The sequence below is a fragment of the Pseudophryne corroboree genome, chromosome 3 (genome assembly GCF_028390025.1).
Source record: "Pseudophryne corroboree isolate aPseCor3 chromosome 3, aPseCor3.hap2, whole genome shotgun sequence".
NCBI lineage: Eukaryota > Metazoa > Chordata > Amphibia > Anura > Myobatrachidae > Pseudophryne > Pseudophryne corroboree.
In genome coordinates, this window is record NC_086446.1 from 445,770,149 (window position 1) to 445,786,566 (window position 16,418).

The window sequence follows — 16,418 nt, forward strand, 5'->3', positions numbered from 1 at the left end:
GAGTATAGTTCTTACTCCTCTACGTCTTATAATTCTCAATACCTTGGTTATGAGAAGCAGAGGAGGGAACACATACACCGACTGTTACACCCGCGGTGTTACCAGGACATCCACAGCTATCGCCTGAAGGTCTCGTGACCTGGCGCAATACCTGTCCCGTTTTTTTTGTTCGGGCGGGATGCCATCATGTCCACCTTTGGTCTTTCCCAACGGTTCACAATCATGCGGAAAACTTCCCGATGAAGTTCCCACTCTCCCGGGTGGAGGTCGTGCCTGCTGAGGAAGTCTGCTTCCCAGTCGTCCACTCCCGGAATGAACACTGCTGACAGTGCTATCACATGATTTTCCGCCTAGCGAAAAATCCTTGCAGTTTTGCCACTGCCCTCCTGCTTCTTGTGCCGCCCTTTCTGTTTACGTGGGCGACTGCCGTGATGTTATCCCACTGGATCAATACCGGCTGACCTTGAAGCAGGGGTCTTGCTAAGTTTAGAGCATTATAAATTTGCTCTTAGCTCCAGTATATTTATGTGGAGAGAATTCTCCAGACTTGATCACACTCCCTGGAAATTTTTTCCCTGTGTGACTGCTCTCCAGCCTCTCAGGCTGGCCTCCGTGGTCACCAGCACCCAATCCTGAATGCCGAATCTGCGGCCCTCTAGAAGATGAGCACTCTGTAATCACCACAGGAGAGACACCCTTGTCCTTGGATATAGGGTTATCCGCTGATGCATCTGAAGATGCGATCCGGACCATTTGTCCAGCAGATCCCACTGAAGAGTTCTTGCGTGAAATCTGCCGAATGGAATCGCTTCGTAATAAGCCACCATTTTTACCAGGACTCTTGTGCAATGATGCACTGACACTTTTCCTGGTTTTTAGGAGGATCCCGATTAGCTCGGATAACTCCCTGGCTTTCTCCTCTGGGAGAAACACCTTTTTCTGGACTGTGTCCAGAATCATCCCTAGGACCAGCAGACGTGTCGTCGGAACAACTGCGGTTTTGGAATATTTAGAATCCACCCGTGCTGTCGTAGAACTACTTGAGATAGTGCTACTCCGACCTCCAACTGTTCTCTGGACCTTGTTCTTATCAGGAAGTCGTCCATTTTCTTTGAAGACGAATCCTCATTTCGGTCATTACCTTGGTAAGGACCCGGGGTGCCTTGGACAATCCAACGGCATCGTCTGAAACTGATAGTGACAGTTCTGTACCACGAACCTGAGGTACCCTCGGTGAGAAAGGCAAATTTTTGGGACATGGAGGTAAGCATCCCTGATGTCCCGGGACACCATATAGTCCCCTTCTTCCCGGTTCGCTATCACTGCTCTGAGTGACTCCATCTGGATTTGAACTTTTGTAAGTGTTCAAATATTTCAGATTTAGAATAGGTCTCACCTAGCCTTCTGGCTTCAGTACCACCATATAGTGTGGAATAATACCCCTTTCCTTGTTGTAGGAGGGGTACTTTGATTATCACCTGCTGGGAATACAGCTTGTGAATTGTTTTCAATACTGCCTCCCTGTCGGAGGGAGACATTGGTACAGCAGACTACAGGAACCTGCGAGGGGGAAACGTCTCGACATTCCAATCTGTACCCCTTGGATACTACTTGTAGGATCCAGGGGTCCTGTACGGTCCCAGCGTCATGCTGAGAACTTGGTAGAAGCGTTTTAGGGCTTCTGTTCCTGGGAATGGGCTGCCTGCTGCAGTCTTCTTCCCTTTCCTCTATCCCTGGGCAGATATGACTCTTATAGGGACGAAAGGACTGAGGCTGAAAAGACGGTGTCTTTTTCTGCAGAGATGTGACTTAGGGTAAAAAACGGTGGATTTTCCAGCAGTTGCCGTGACCACCAGGTCCCATGGACCGACCCCAAATAACTCCTCCCCTTTATACGGCAATACATCTTTGTGCCGTTTGGAATCTGCATCACCTGACCACTGTCGTGTCCATAAACATCTTCTTGCAGATATGGACATCGCATTTACTCTTGATGCCAGAGTGCAAATATCACTCTGCGCATCTCGCATATATAGAAATGCATCCTTTAAATGCTCTATAGTCAATAAAATACTGTCCCTGTCAAGGGTATCAATATTTTTAGTCAGGGAATCCGACCAAGCCACCTCAGCTCTGCACATCCAGGCTGAGGCGATCGCTGGTCGCAGTATAACACCAGCATGTGTATGTATACTTTTTAGGATATTTTCCAGCCTCCTATCAGCTGGCTCCTTAAGTACGGCCCTATCTGTAGATGGTACCGCCACTTGTTCTGATAAGCATGTGAGCGCCTTATCCACCCTAAGGGGTGTTTCCCAACGCGCCCTAACTTCTGGCGGGAAAGGGTATACCGCCAATAATTTTCTATCGGGGGAAACCCACGCATCATCACACACTTCATTTCATTTATCTGATTCAGGAAAAACTACAGGTAGTTTTTTCACATCCCACATAATACCCTTTTTTGTGGTACTTGTAGTATCAGAAATATGTAACACCTCCTTCATTGCCCTTAACGTGTGTCCCTAAAGGAAAATACGTTTGTTTCTTTACCGTCGACACTGAAATCAGTGTCCGTGTCTGGGTCTGTGTCGACCGACTGAGGTAAATGGGCGTTTTACAGCCCCTGACAGTGTTTGAGACGCCTGGGCAGGTACTAATTTGTTCGCCGGCCGTCTCATGTCGTCAACCGGCTTGCAGCGTGTTGACATTATCACGTAATTCCATAAATAAGCCATCCATTCCGGTGTCGACTCCCTAGAGAGTGACATCACCATTTCAGGCAATTTGCTCCGCCTCCTCACCAACATTTTCCTCATACATGTCGACACACACGTACCGACATACAGCACACACATAGGGAATGCTCTGATAGAGGACAGGACCCACTAGCCCTTTGGGGAGACAGAGGGAGAGTTTGCCAGCACACACCAAAACGCTATAATTATATAGGGACAACCTTTATATAAGTGTTCCTCCCTTATAGCATTTAATATATATTCATATCGCCAAATCAGTGCCCCCCCTCTCTGTTTTAACCCTGTTTCTGTAGTGCAGTGCAGGGGAGAGCATGGGAGCCTTCCCACCAGCATTTCTGTGAGGGAAAATGGCGCTGTGTGCTGAGGAGAATAGGCCCCGCCCCCTTTTCGGCGGGCTTCTTCTCCGGAGTTTGTGATATCTGGCAGGGGTTAAATACATCCATATAGCCTCAAGGGCTATATGTGATGTATTTTTCGCTGCCCAGGGCGCCCCCCCCCGCGCCCTGCACCCTCCGTGACCGCTGTGTGAAGTGTGCTGACAACAATGGCGCACAGCTGCAGTGCTGTGCGCTACCTGATGAAGACTGAAAGTCTTCTGCCGCCTGGTTCCGGACCTCTTCAATCTTCAGCATCTGCAAGGGGGGTCGGCGGCGCGGCTCCGGGACGAACCCCAGGGCGAGACCTGTGTTCCGACTCCCTCTGGAGCTAATGGTGTCCAGTAGCCTAAGAAGCCAATCCATCTTGCACGCAGGTGAGTTCACTTCTCTCCCCTAAGTCCCTCGATGCAGTGAGCCTGTTGCCAGCAGGACTCACTGAAAATAAAGAACCTAAAAACTTTTTCTAAGCAACTCTTTAAGAGAGCCACCTAGATTGCACCCTGCTTGGACGGGCACAAAAACCTAACTGAGGCTTGGAGGAGGGTCATAGGGGGAGGAGCCAGTACACACCATGTGATCCTAAAAGCTTGCTTTTGTGCCCTGTCTCCTGCGGAGCCGCTATCCCCATGGTCCTGACGGAGTCCCCAGCATCCACTAGGACGTTAGAGAAATATATATATATATATATACATACATACATACTAGAGATGAGCGGGTTCGGTTTCTCTGAATCCGAACCCGCCAGAACTTCATGTTTTTTTTCACGGGTCCGAGCGACTCGGATCTTCCCGCCTTGCTCGGTTAACCCGAGCGCGCCCGAACGTCATCATGACGCTGTCGGATTCTCGCGAGGCTCGGATTCTATCGCGAGACTCGGATTCTATATAAGGAGCCGCGCGTCGCCGCCATTTTCACACGTGCATTGAGATTGATAGGGAGAGGACGTGGCTGGCGTCCTCTCCGTTTAGACACTTGATTTACTAATTTTGGGGAGCATTAGGAGTACTCAGTAGTGTACAGTGCAGAGTTTTGCTGATAGTGACCAGTGACCACCACTTTTATTTATAATCCGTTCTCTGCCTGAAAAAAGCGATACACAGCACACAGTGACTCAGTCACATACCATATCTGTGTGCACTGCTCAGGCTCAGGCCAGTGTGCTGCATCATCTATTATCTATATATAATATTATATATCTGTCTGACTGCTCCGCTCACACAGCTTATAATTGTGGGGGAGACTGGGGAGCACTACTGCAGTGCCAGTTATAGGTTATAGCAGGAGCCAGGAGTACATAATATATTATATAGTGAGTGACCACCAGACACACAGTGCAGTTTATTTAATATATCCGTTCTCTGCCTGAAAAAAGCGATACACACAGTGACTCAGTCAGTCACATACCATATCTGTGTGCACTGCTCAGGCTCAGGCCAGTGTGCTGCATCATCTATATATATTATATATCTGTCTGACTGCTCAGCTCACACAGCTTATAATTGTGGGGGAGACTGGGGAGCACTACTGCAGTGCCAGTTATAGGTTATAGCAGGAGCCAGGAGTACATAATATTATATTAAAATTAAACAGTGCACACTTTTGCTGCAGGAGTGCCACTGCCAGTGTGACTAGTGACCAGTGACCTGACCACCAGTATATAATATTAGTAGTATACTATCTCTTTATCAACCAGTCTATATTAGCAGCAGACACAGTACAGTGCGGTAGTTCACGGCTGTGGCTACCTCTGTGTCGGCACTCGGCAGCCCGTCCATAATTGTATATACCACCTAACCGTGGTTTTTTTTTCTTTCTTTATACATACATACTAGTTACGAGTATACTATCTCTTTATCAACCAGTCTATATATTAGCAGCAGACACAGTACAGTGCGGTAGTTCACGGCTGTGGCTACCTCTGTGTCGGCACTCGGCAGCCCGTCCATAATTGTATATACCACCTAACCGTGGTTTTTTTTTCTTTCTTTATACATACATACTAGTTACGAGTATACTATCTCTTTATCAACCAGTCTATATATTAGCAGCAGACACAGTACAGTGCGGTAGTTCACGGCTGTGGCTACCTCTGTGTCGGCACTCGGCAGCCCGTCCATAATTGTATATACCACCTAACCGTGGTTTTTTTTTCTTTCTTTATACATACATACATACTAGTTACGAGTATACTATCTCTTTATCAACCAGTCTATATATTAGCAGCAGACACAGTACAGTGCGGTAGTTCACGGCTGTGGCTACCTCTGTGTCGGCACTCGGCAGCCCGTCCATAATTGTATATACCACCTAACCGTGGTTTTTTTTTCTTTCTTTATACATACATACTAGTTACGAGTATACTATCTCTTTATCAACCAGTCTATATATTAGCAGCAGACACAGTACAGTGCGGTAGTTCACGGCTGTGGCTACCTCTGTGTCGGCACTCGGCAGCCCGTCCATAATTGTATATACCACCTAACCGTGGGTTTTTTTTCTTTCTTTATACATACATACATACTAGTTACGAGTATACTATCTCTTTATCAACCAGTCTATATATTAGCAGCAGACACAGTACAGTGCGGTAGTTCACGGCTGTGGCTACCTCTGTGTCGGCACTCGGCAGCCCGTCCATAATTGTATACTAGTATCCAATCCATCCATCTCCATTGTTTACCTGAGGTGCCTTTTAGTTGTGCCTATTAAAATATGGAGAACAAAAATGTTGAGGTTCCAAAATTAGGGAAAGATCAAGATCCACTTCCACCTCGTGCTGAAGCTGCTGCCACTAGTCATGGCCGAGACGATGAAATGCCAGCAACGTCGTCTGCCAAGGCCGATGCCCAATGGCATAGTACAGAGCATGTCAAAACCAAAACACCAAATATCAGTAAAAAAAGGACTCCAAAACCTAAAATAAAATTGTCGGAGGAGAAGCGTAAACTTGCCAATATGCCATTTACCACACGGAGTGGCAAGGAACGGCTGAGGCCCTGGCCTATGTTCATGGCTAGTGGTTCAGCTTCACATGAGGATGGAAGCACTCAGCCTCTCGCTAGAAAACTGAAAAGACTCAAGCTGGCAAAAGGCAAAGCACCGCAAAGAACTGTGCGTTCTTTGAAATCCCAAATCCACAAGGAGAGTCCAATTGTGTCGGTTGCGATGCCTGACCTTCCCAACACTGGACGTGAAGAGCATGCGCCTTCCACCATTTGCACGCCCCCTGCAAGTGCTGGAAGGAGCACCCGCAGTCCAGTTCCTGATAGTCAGATTGAAGATGTCAGTGTTGAAGTACACCAGGATGAGGAGGATATGGGTGTTGCTGGCGCTGGGGAGGAAATTGACCAGGAGGATTCTGATGGTGAGGTGGTTTGTTTAAGTCAGGCACCCGGGGAGACACCTGTTGTCCGTGGGAGGAATATGGCCGTTGACATGCCAGGTGAAAATACCAAAAAAATCAGCTCTTCGGTGTGGAGGTATTTCACCAGAAATGCGGACAACAGGTGTCAAGCCGTGTGTTCCCTTTGTCAAGCTGTAATAAGTAGGGGTAAGGACGTTAACCACCTCGGAACATCCTCCCTTATACGTCACCTGCAGCGCATTCATAATAAGTCAGTGACAAGTTCAAAAACTTTGGGTGACAGCGGAAGCAGTCCACTGACCAGTAAATCCCTTCCTCTTGTAACCAAGCTCACGCAAACCACCCCACCAACTCCCTCAGTGTCAATTTCCTCCTTCCCCAGGAATGCCAATAGTCCTGCAGGCCATGTCACTGGCAATTCTGACGAGTCCTCTCCTGCCTGGGATTCCTCCGATGCATCCTTGCGTGTAACGCCTACTGCTGCTGGCGCTGCTGTTGTTGCCGCTGGGAGTCGATGGTCATCCCAGAGGGGAAGTCGTAAGCCCACTTGTACTACTTCCAGTAAGCAATTGACTGTTCAACAGTCCTTTGCGAGGAAGATGAAATATCACAGCAGTCATCCTACTGCAAAGCGGATAACTGAGGCCTTGGCATCCTGGGTGGTGAGAAACGTGGTTCCGGTATCCATCATTACTGCAGAGCCAACTAGAGACTTGTTGGAGGTACTGTGTCCCCGGTACCAAATACCATCTAGGTTCCATTTCTCTAGGCAGGCGATACCGAAAATGTACACAGACCTCAGAAAAAGTCACCAGTGTCCTAAAAAATGCAGCTGTACCCAATGTCCACTTAACCACGGACATGTGGACAAGTGGAGCAGGGCAGGGTCAGGACTATATGACTGTGACAGCCCACTGGGTAGATGTATGGACTCCCGCCGCAAGAACAGCAGCGGCGGCACCAGTAGCAGCATCTCGCAAACGCCAACTCTTTCCTAGGCAGGCTACGCTTTGTATCACCGCTTTCCAGAATACGCACACAGCTGAAAACCTCTTACGGCAACGGAGGAAGATCATCGCGGAATGGCTTACCCCAATTGGACTCTCCTGTGGATTTGTGGCATCGGACAACGCCAGCAATATTGTGTGTGCATTAAATCTGGGCCAATTCCAGCACGTCCCATGTTTTGCACATACCTTGAATTTGGTGGTGCAGAATTTTTTAAAAAACGACAGGGGCGTGCAAGAGATGCTGTCGGTGGCCAGAAGAATTGCGGGACACTTTCGGCGTACAGGCACCACGTACAGAAAACTGGAGCACCACCAAAAACTACTGAACCTGCCCTGCCATCATCTGAAGCAAGAAGTGGTAACGAGGTGGAATTCAACCCTCTATATGCTTCAGAGGTTGGAGGAGCAGCAAAAGGCCATTCAAGCCTATACAATTGAGCACGATATAGTAGGTGGAATGCACCTGTCTCAAGTGCAGTGGAGAATGATTTCAACGTTGTGCAAGGTTCTGATGCCCTTTGAACTTGCCACACGTGAAGTCAGTTCAGACACTGCCAGCCTGAGTCAGGTCATTCCCCTCATCAGGCTTTTGCAGAAGAAGCTGGAGGCATTGAAGAAGGAGCTAAAAGGGAGCGATTCCGCTAGGCATGTGGGACTTGTGGATGCAGCCCTTAATTCGCTTAACAAGGATTCACGGGTGGTCAATCTGTTGAAATCAGAGCACTACATTTTGGCCACCGTGCTCGATCCTAGATTTAAAGCCTACCTTGGATCTCTCTTTCCGGCAGAGACAGGTCTGCTGGGGTTGAAAGACCTGCTGGTGACAAAATTGTCAAGTCAAGCGGAACGCGACCTGTCAACATCTCCTCCTTCACATTCTCCCGCAACTGGGGGTGCGAGGAAAAGGCTCAGAATTCCGAGCCCACCCGCTGGCGGTGATGCAGGGCAGTCTGGAGCGACTGCTGATGCTGACATCTGGTCCGGACTGAAGGACCTGACAACGATTACGGACATGTCGTCTACTGTCACTGCATATGATTCTCTCAACATTGATAGAATGGTGGAGGATTATATGAGTGACCGCATCCAAGTAGGCACGTCACACAGTCCGTACTTATACTGGCAGGAAAAAGAGGCAATTTGGAGGCCCTTGCACAAACTGGCTTTATTCTACCTAAGTTGCCCTCCCACAAGTGTGTACTCCGAAAGAGTGTTTAGTGCCGCCGCTCACCTTGTCAGCAATCGGCGTACGAGGTTACATCCAGAAAATGTGGAGAAGATGATGTTCATTAAAATGAATTATAATCAATTCCTCCGCGGAGACATTGACCAGCAGCAATTGCCTCCACAAAGTACACAGGGAGCTGAGATGGTGGATTCCAGTGGGGACGAATTGATAATCTGTGAGGAGGGGGATGTACACGGTGATATATCGGAGGGTGAAGATGAGGTGGACATCTTGCCTCTGTAGAGCCAGTTTGTGCAAGGAGAGATTAATTGCTTCTTTTTTGGGGGGGGTCCAAACCAACCCGTCATATCAGTCACAGTCGTGTGGCAGACCCTGTCACTGAAATGATGGGTTGGTTAAAGTGTGCATGTCCTGTTTTGTTTATACAACATAAGGGTGGGTGGGAGGGCCCAAGGACAATTCCATCTTGCACCTCTTTTTTCTTTTCTTTTTCTTTGCATCATGTGCTGATTGGGGAGGGTTTTTTTGGAAGGGACATCCTGCGTGACACTGCAGTGCCACTCCTAGATGGGCCCGGTGTTTGTGTCGGCCACTAGGGTCGCTAATCTTACTCACACAGTCAGCTACCTCATTGCGCCTCTTTTTTTCTTTGCGTCATGTGCTGTTTGGGGAGGGTTTTTTGGAAGGGCCATCCTGCGTGACACTGCAGTGCCACTCCTAGATGGGCCCGGTGTTTGTGTCGGCCACTAGGGTCGCTAATCTTACTCACACAGCTACCTCATTGCGCCTCTTTTTTTCTTTGCGTCATGTGCTGTTTGGGGAGGGTTTTTTGGAAGGGCCATCCTGCGTGACACTGCAGTGCCACTCCTAGATGGGCCCGGTGTTTGTGTCGGCCACTAGGGTCGCTAATCTTACTCACACAGCTACCTCATTGCGCCTCTTTTTTTCTTTGCGTCATGTGCTGTTTGGGGAGGGTTTTTTGGAAGGGCCATCCTGCGTGACACTGCAGTGCCACTCCTAGATGGGCCCGGTGTTTGTGTCGGCCACTAGGGTCGCTAATCTTACTCACACAGCTACCTCATTGCGCCTCTTTTTTTCTTTGCGTCATGTGCTGTTTGGGGAGGGTTTTTTGGAAGGGCCATCCTGCGTGACACTGCAGTGCCACTCCTAGATGGGCCCGGTGTTTGTGTCGGCCACTAGGGTCGCTTATCTTACTCACACAGCGACCTCGGTGCAAATTTTAGGACTAAAAATAATAGTGAGGTGTGAGGTATTCAGAATAGACTGAAAATGAGTGTAAATTATGGTTTTTGAGGTTAATAATACTTTGGGATCAAAATGACCCCCAAATTCTATGATTTAAGCTGTTTTTTAGTGTTTTTTGAAAAAAACACCCGAATCCAAAACACACCCGAATCCGACAAAAAAAATTCGGTGAGGTTTTGCCAAAACGCGTTCGAACCCAAAACACGGCCGCGGAACCGAACCCAAAACCCGAAAAATTTCAGGCGCTCATCTCTAATACATACATACATACACATATATACACACACACACACATATATACACATACACACTGCTCAAAAAAATAAAGGGAACACTTAAACACAATGTAACTCCAAGTCAATCACATTTCTGTGAAATCAAACTGTCCACTTAGGAAGCAACACTGATTGACAATCAATTTCACATGCTGTTGTGCAAATGGAATAGACAACAGGTGGGAATTATAGGCAATTCGCAAGACACCCCCAATAAAGGAGTTGTTCTGCAGGTGGTGACCACAGACCACTTCTCAGCTCCTATGCTTTCTGGCTGATGTTTTGGTCACTTTTGAAAGCTGGCGGTGCTTTCACTCTAGTGGTAACATGAGATGGAGTCTACAACCCACACAAGTGGCTCAGGTAGTGCAGCTTATCCAGGATGGCACATCAATGCGAGCTGTGCCAAGGAGGTTTGCTGTGTCTGTCAGCGTAGTGTCCAGAGCATGGAGGCGCTACCAGGAGACAGGCCAGTCCATCAGGAGACGTGGAGGAGGCCATAGGAGGGCAACAACCCAGCAGCAGGACCGCTACCTCCGCCTTTGTGCAAGGAGGAACAGGAAGAGCACTGCCAGAGCCCTGCAAAATGACCTCCAGCAAGCCACAAATGTGCATGTGTCTACTCAAACGATCAGAAACCGACTCCATGAGGGCCCGACATCCACAGGTGGGGGTTGTGCTTACAGTCCAATACCGTGCAGGACGTTTGGCATTTGCCAGAGAACACCAAGATTAGCAAATTCGCCACTGGCGCCCTGTACTCTTCACAGATGAAAGCAGGTTCTCACTGAGCAGACGTGACAGAGTCTGGAGACGCCAAGGAGAACGTTCTGCTGCCAGCAACATCCTCCAGCATGACCGGTTTGGCAGTGGGTCAGTAATGTGTGGGGTGGCATTTCTTTGGGGGGCCGCACAGCCCTCCATGTGCTCGCCAGAGGTAGCCTGACTGCCATTAGGTACCAAGATGAGATCCTCAGACCCCTTGTGAGACCATATGCTGGTGCGGTTAGCCCTGGGTACCTCCTAATGCAAGACAATGCTAGACCTCATGTGGCTGGAGTGTGTCAGCAGTTCCTGCAAGACGAAGGCATGGATGCTATGGACTGGCCCGCCCGTTCCCCAGACCTGAATCCAATTGAGCACATCATGTCTCGCTCCATCCACCAACGCCACGTTGCACCACAGACTGTCCAGGAGTTGGCGGATGCTTTAGTCCAGGTCTGGGAGGAGATCCCTCAGGAGACCATCCGCCACCTCATCAGGAGCATGCCCAGCGTTGTAGGGAGATCATACAGGCACGTGGAGGCCACACACACTACTGAGCCTCATTTTGACTTGTTTTAAGGACATTACATCAAAGTTGGATCAGCCTGTAGTGTGTTTTTCCACTTTAATTTTGAGTGGGACTCCAAATCCAGACCTCCATGGGTTAATAAATTTGATTTCCATTGATAATGTGTGTGATTTTGTTGTCAGCACATTCAACTACGTAAAGAACAAAGTATTTAATAAGAATATTTTATTCATTCAGATCTAGGATGTGTTATTTTAGTGTTCCCTTTATTTTTTTTGAGCTATAAAATCTATTTTTTATTTGTTTTTTTTTTTTTTTTTTTTTTTTTACACACAAGACCAAAACTAAGTCCGTGCATACATACTCAGGCTGAGTGTAATAAGAACAATGATAAAGCCGTTACAGCAAAAAGACCAACATGAACACATTTCAAACTTAACAGTAGTAGATTCAAACATAGTATCTAGTAACAGTCTTTGCTGTAACAGCTTTATCATTGTTCTTATTACTCTCAGCCTGAGTATGTATGCACGGACTTAAGGTGGGTACACACTAGAAAGATATATCTGCAGATCAATTGATCTGCAGATATATCTATGGACGGATCGGGCAGTGTGCTGTGCATACACACTGCCCGATCCGTCGGGGACGGACGTCATGAACTGGGCGGGTGTGTACACACGCCCGCCCAGTTCAGCCGTCAATCACCGCAGCATGTGTACGGGCAGTCGGCCGTACACACACAGCGACGTGCCAATATATCGGTAGATATATTGTCAGTCGGCTGTGCGGCTGACACAATACGTTTGTGGACGACACTGGCCGACGGTCCCGCGATATATCGGTCGTTCAAGAGAACGGCCGATATATAGACCAGTGTGTACGGGCCTTTGGTTTTGGTCTCGTTACTATAGTGATGGCACTGACGTTCCGGGGTTTCAGCGGGTGTGTGGTCCCGCTCCGGCTAGCCTGATGCACTGCGGTGGGTTCTATAAAAAGGTATGTAATGTTTTAAGTCTGGTTATTCTGATGACAGTTTAAATACTGAAACGTTTATACAACAGCGCCTTGTGTGTTTGTCAAGCCTGGAGTGTCGCACCAAAAGGGAAGGTAGGTATTGCATTTTTTGTGGGGGCACCGGCTGAGATTCTTTATTGTTGCAAGTGAGTGCCAGCCCCTGGAATCTAACACACTAACTATATCAATCTATATCTATACACACACACACACATATACACCAATAAACACTTTATAAAAAAAAAATCTTTATTGAAATTGGTAAAGCATGATTTTAAGGCTACTAATATAAATGTTAGAGAGAAAAAAATAAGTGCAAAGACACAATGTGCCATCATAAAGAACATGATAGGAATAATCTTTGTTCATCTCATGAAGTACACGCCAAGAAAAAAAAAACGACTTAAGTTACAGATGTACCCCCCCCCCCCACCAAAAAGAAACCAAAACAAATTTCACAGATAAACAACTTTTGTCATCTTGATAAATTATACCTGAAAGTTTGAATTTCAGTGCCACATCTACAAGCACCCTGAGATCACAGTATATATTAACCTTGAGGGGGAATTAAAACTATATACACCAGAGAACAGACCCATTATGAGATATTGATACTGGAACATTAATCATAGAGAGGACACACATGGGACAACAAATATATTTGCTACTGATTTGACCTTGAGATTATGTAAAACAGTCAGTCACATATAAAGCGCCATCCTAGAGCGTGAACAGTCCTTATCCTCCAATAAATATTGTGCGGAATAAGAGGCAATAAGAACACCTAGAAAGGCTCATTTTTTATGTAGCGGCTGAATACGATGAAGGCAGAGCTTGGCTTGTCAGTGGGCACCATGTGACCAGCTCCCTATAAGAAGAAAAAGCGTCAGAGTATAAAATATACATAAACCTACCACTGTTGTACAGAATGCTACATCAATAGACGTAGACTGGGCTTGTGTTATGAACAGAAACAGCATTATAAGATCAGTCTATAAAGCTTTGTATACCTTAATTGTAAGGAACGTCAAATTGGAAAATTCCTTCACAAATCCACCAATCTGCTGCTGGTCTCCATCAGTATACAGCCAAGGCCGGCGCTGTACCTGCAGCTAAACATCAGAGTGGTGTGAGAAAACTGTATGCAGGACAACACACAATGGCTAGTCTCTGCTAGCAATGTAGATCTATAGAAACCGCATGTTCTGTTCTTTCTTCTGCATAGCTTTTCATTCTGAGAACTGTACAGGCCATATGCATTCCTAAACATACTGCAGAGATTCTGGCAGGAAAACTAATCTACGTAGCACTTCATTTTCCACTCGTTACCAACTCGTGCTTCATTCTCCCTGAATATCACAACTCCAAACTGTAATACAGGCATTCCCAATCTCTGTCCCCAAGGCACAATACCAGTGCCGCTTTTAGCAATATCCAGGATACAGTATATATGGTTAGTGTGCCTTCAGGATAGAGGTTGGGAATGTCAGCTACATTGACTCAAAAAACAACAAAAAACAACCACACTATTCAAATTTCATATTTTGTGACGTAAAATCAGAAATAAAAAACAGACCTTTTTCAACAATTAATGTCATACTGGTTAGTCATGCTGGAGATGGGAGGGGTTAGTTTTCTATAGGTTCTGTGCCAAACTCCTTTACCCACACACTCTAACCCAGCAGTAAGTGTGCAGCATCCCCCAGATGGAAGATAGAAATGGAAATATCATGGTTGCTTTAACCTGCACACTTCTATACTAACACTTTGTAGATGCACCTTTTGATTATAGCAGCAAGTCTTCGAATAACTCATCAACTTTGCAAACATGGGACTTAACAGGGAGGAGCAGAATTGATTTGCAAAGTTCAGTGTGCAAATTGTGGAGGGGATCCTTCTGCGTGTAGCCCACTATGTAATTGCACAGGTTCAGTGGGATTGATGCCTGGGCCATTGCCAAACTAATCTTCATTTTCCACCCTTAGTTGACATGGATGTCTGCTTTGGATCATTATGTTGGAAGGAGGACATTGCTCTTCAGCTTTTTGTCAGGGAAAAAAGTCAATTGGCAGACATTCATTATGCCCTCTCTAGTTCATGTTCCTTCTGAATCAGTGGAGAAGCAGTCCCAAAGCATACGGCTTCTACAGCCATGCTTTATAGTAAGGTAGTGTTTTTGGTCGAGGAGCGGTGTTCTAAAAATTAAGGCTAAAAAGTTAAACTCCGTCTCAGACAGAAGACTTTTCCCCACATGGTACGAGGTGATTAAATATATTTTTGAAAAATGTATATGGGCTTGGATGTTTTGAGTGAAAAAAGCTTTTGTCTTGTTACCCTATCCCAGGGTTTTCAACTACAATTCTCTAGCACAGAGGTTCTCAAACTCGGTCCTCGGGGGCACACACAGTGCATGTTTTGCAGATAACCCAGCAGGTGCACAGGTGTATTAATTACTCACTGACACATTTTCAAAGGTCTACAGGTGGAGCTAATTAGGTCACTTGTGATTCTGTGAGAAGACCTGCAAAATATGCACTGTGTGTGGTCCTGAGGACAGAGTTTGAGAACCTGTGCTCTAGTACTCCCAGTAAGTCATGTTTTCAGATTTTTATCATGCACTAGTGTTATCCATTTTGCTTTGCCAGTAATTATCCCACCTGTTCTACAGAGAAATCATGAAAACATGACCTACTTAATGGTCTTGAGGATTGAGTTAAAACCCACTGTTGTACCCCAAAGCACAGAATAGTATAGAATAGAACCAAACAGCAATAAAGAAATCTGCTCGCCCAACACAGAGGTATTGTTTCTGCAGGCAAAGGGAATAGGAAGCATATCCACAGCAACAGAAGATAATTCAGATCAAAACCAAATAAAAATAGGCAGAGAGAAGAACATAGCTAGGAACAGAAAAAGCACAAACAAAACTCTAAAAGCTATGTCTGCAAATGCTAGGAGCTTAGGAAATAAAATCCCAGAACTGCAATAATGACAAGGGATGATCTAGACATTGTGGCAATTACAGAGTCATGGTACAATGAAAATCATGACTGGGACATAGCTATACCGGGATATACTTTATTTAGGAAGGACAGAATTGGAAAAAATCGGAGGAGGGGTAGCAATGTATGTAAAAAATGCCATAAATACTACATTAATACAAAGTATTGAAGAAAAAACTGAGGCCCTTTGGGTGACCATAGAAACAGGGGAAAAGTTGATTATTCGTATTGGCGTGATATACAGGCCACCAGGTCAGGAAGAGGAACTTGACAAGAACCTATTGCAGGACATAACTAAAATGGCATTAAAAGGAGAGGTAATAATCATGGGAGACTTTAATCTTCCTGATGTAAACTGGGAGGTGTCTGTTGCTAGTTCCACTAGAAGTAGGAACATTTTAAATTCCCTTCAGGGAGCATCCCTCCACCAATTGGTGAGGGAGCCCACTCGGAAAGACGCAATATTAGACTTAATACTTACAAATGGAGACAGATTATCGGACGTAAAAGTGGGTGAAAACCTGGGATCCAGTGATCATCAAGCAGTATGGTTCAGCATTAAGACAGAGACTGACTCGTCCCATGAAAAAACAAAGGTGTTGGACTTTAGGAAGGCGGATTTTGTAGGGATGGGAAAATGTGTAAGCGATTCTTTGGCAGAGTGGAGGAACTTGGAAACAGTGCAGGAGAGGTGGGAAAATAGGATTTTGGTACTTACCAGGTAAATCCTTTTCTTTGAATCCATAGGGGGCACTGGAGTACTCTTGGATATGGGCGGCTTAGCAGAAACAAAGGCACTGAATATTTAAATTTAGAACTCTCCACCCCTCCATATCCCAGAGTACCTCAGTGTACTACCTCAGTG

The 16,418-nt window shown here is 46.3% G+C and overlaps 1 protein-coding gene across 1 annotated transcript in view; it reads right to left on the minus strand.

Annotated features, from left to right (window-relative positions):
* Positions 1–12,782: 12,782 nt before the first annotated feature.
* The window catches only part of CTSA (cathepsin A), a 50,582-nt gene continuing 46,946 nt past the window's right edge, over positions 12,783–16,418 (minus strand). The window contains exons 14-15 of the mRNA XM_063960478.1: positions 13,562–13,663; positions 12,783–13,419 (exon numbers count right to left, since the gene is read on the minus strand). Of these exons, the coding sequence (XP_063816548.1) occupies positions 13,336–13,419; positions 13,562–13,663 (186 nt within the window). The 3' untranslated portion in view covers positions 12,783–13,335. The remainder of the gene's footprint in view (positions 13,420–13,561; positions 13,664–16,418) is intronic.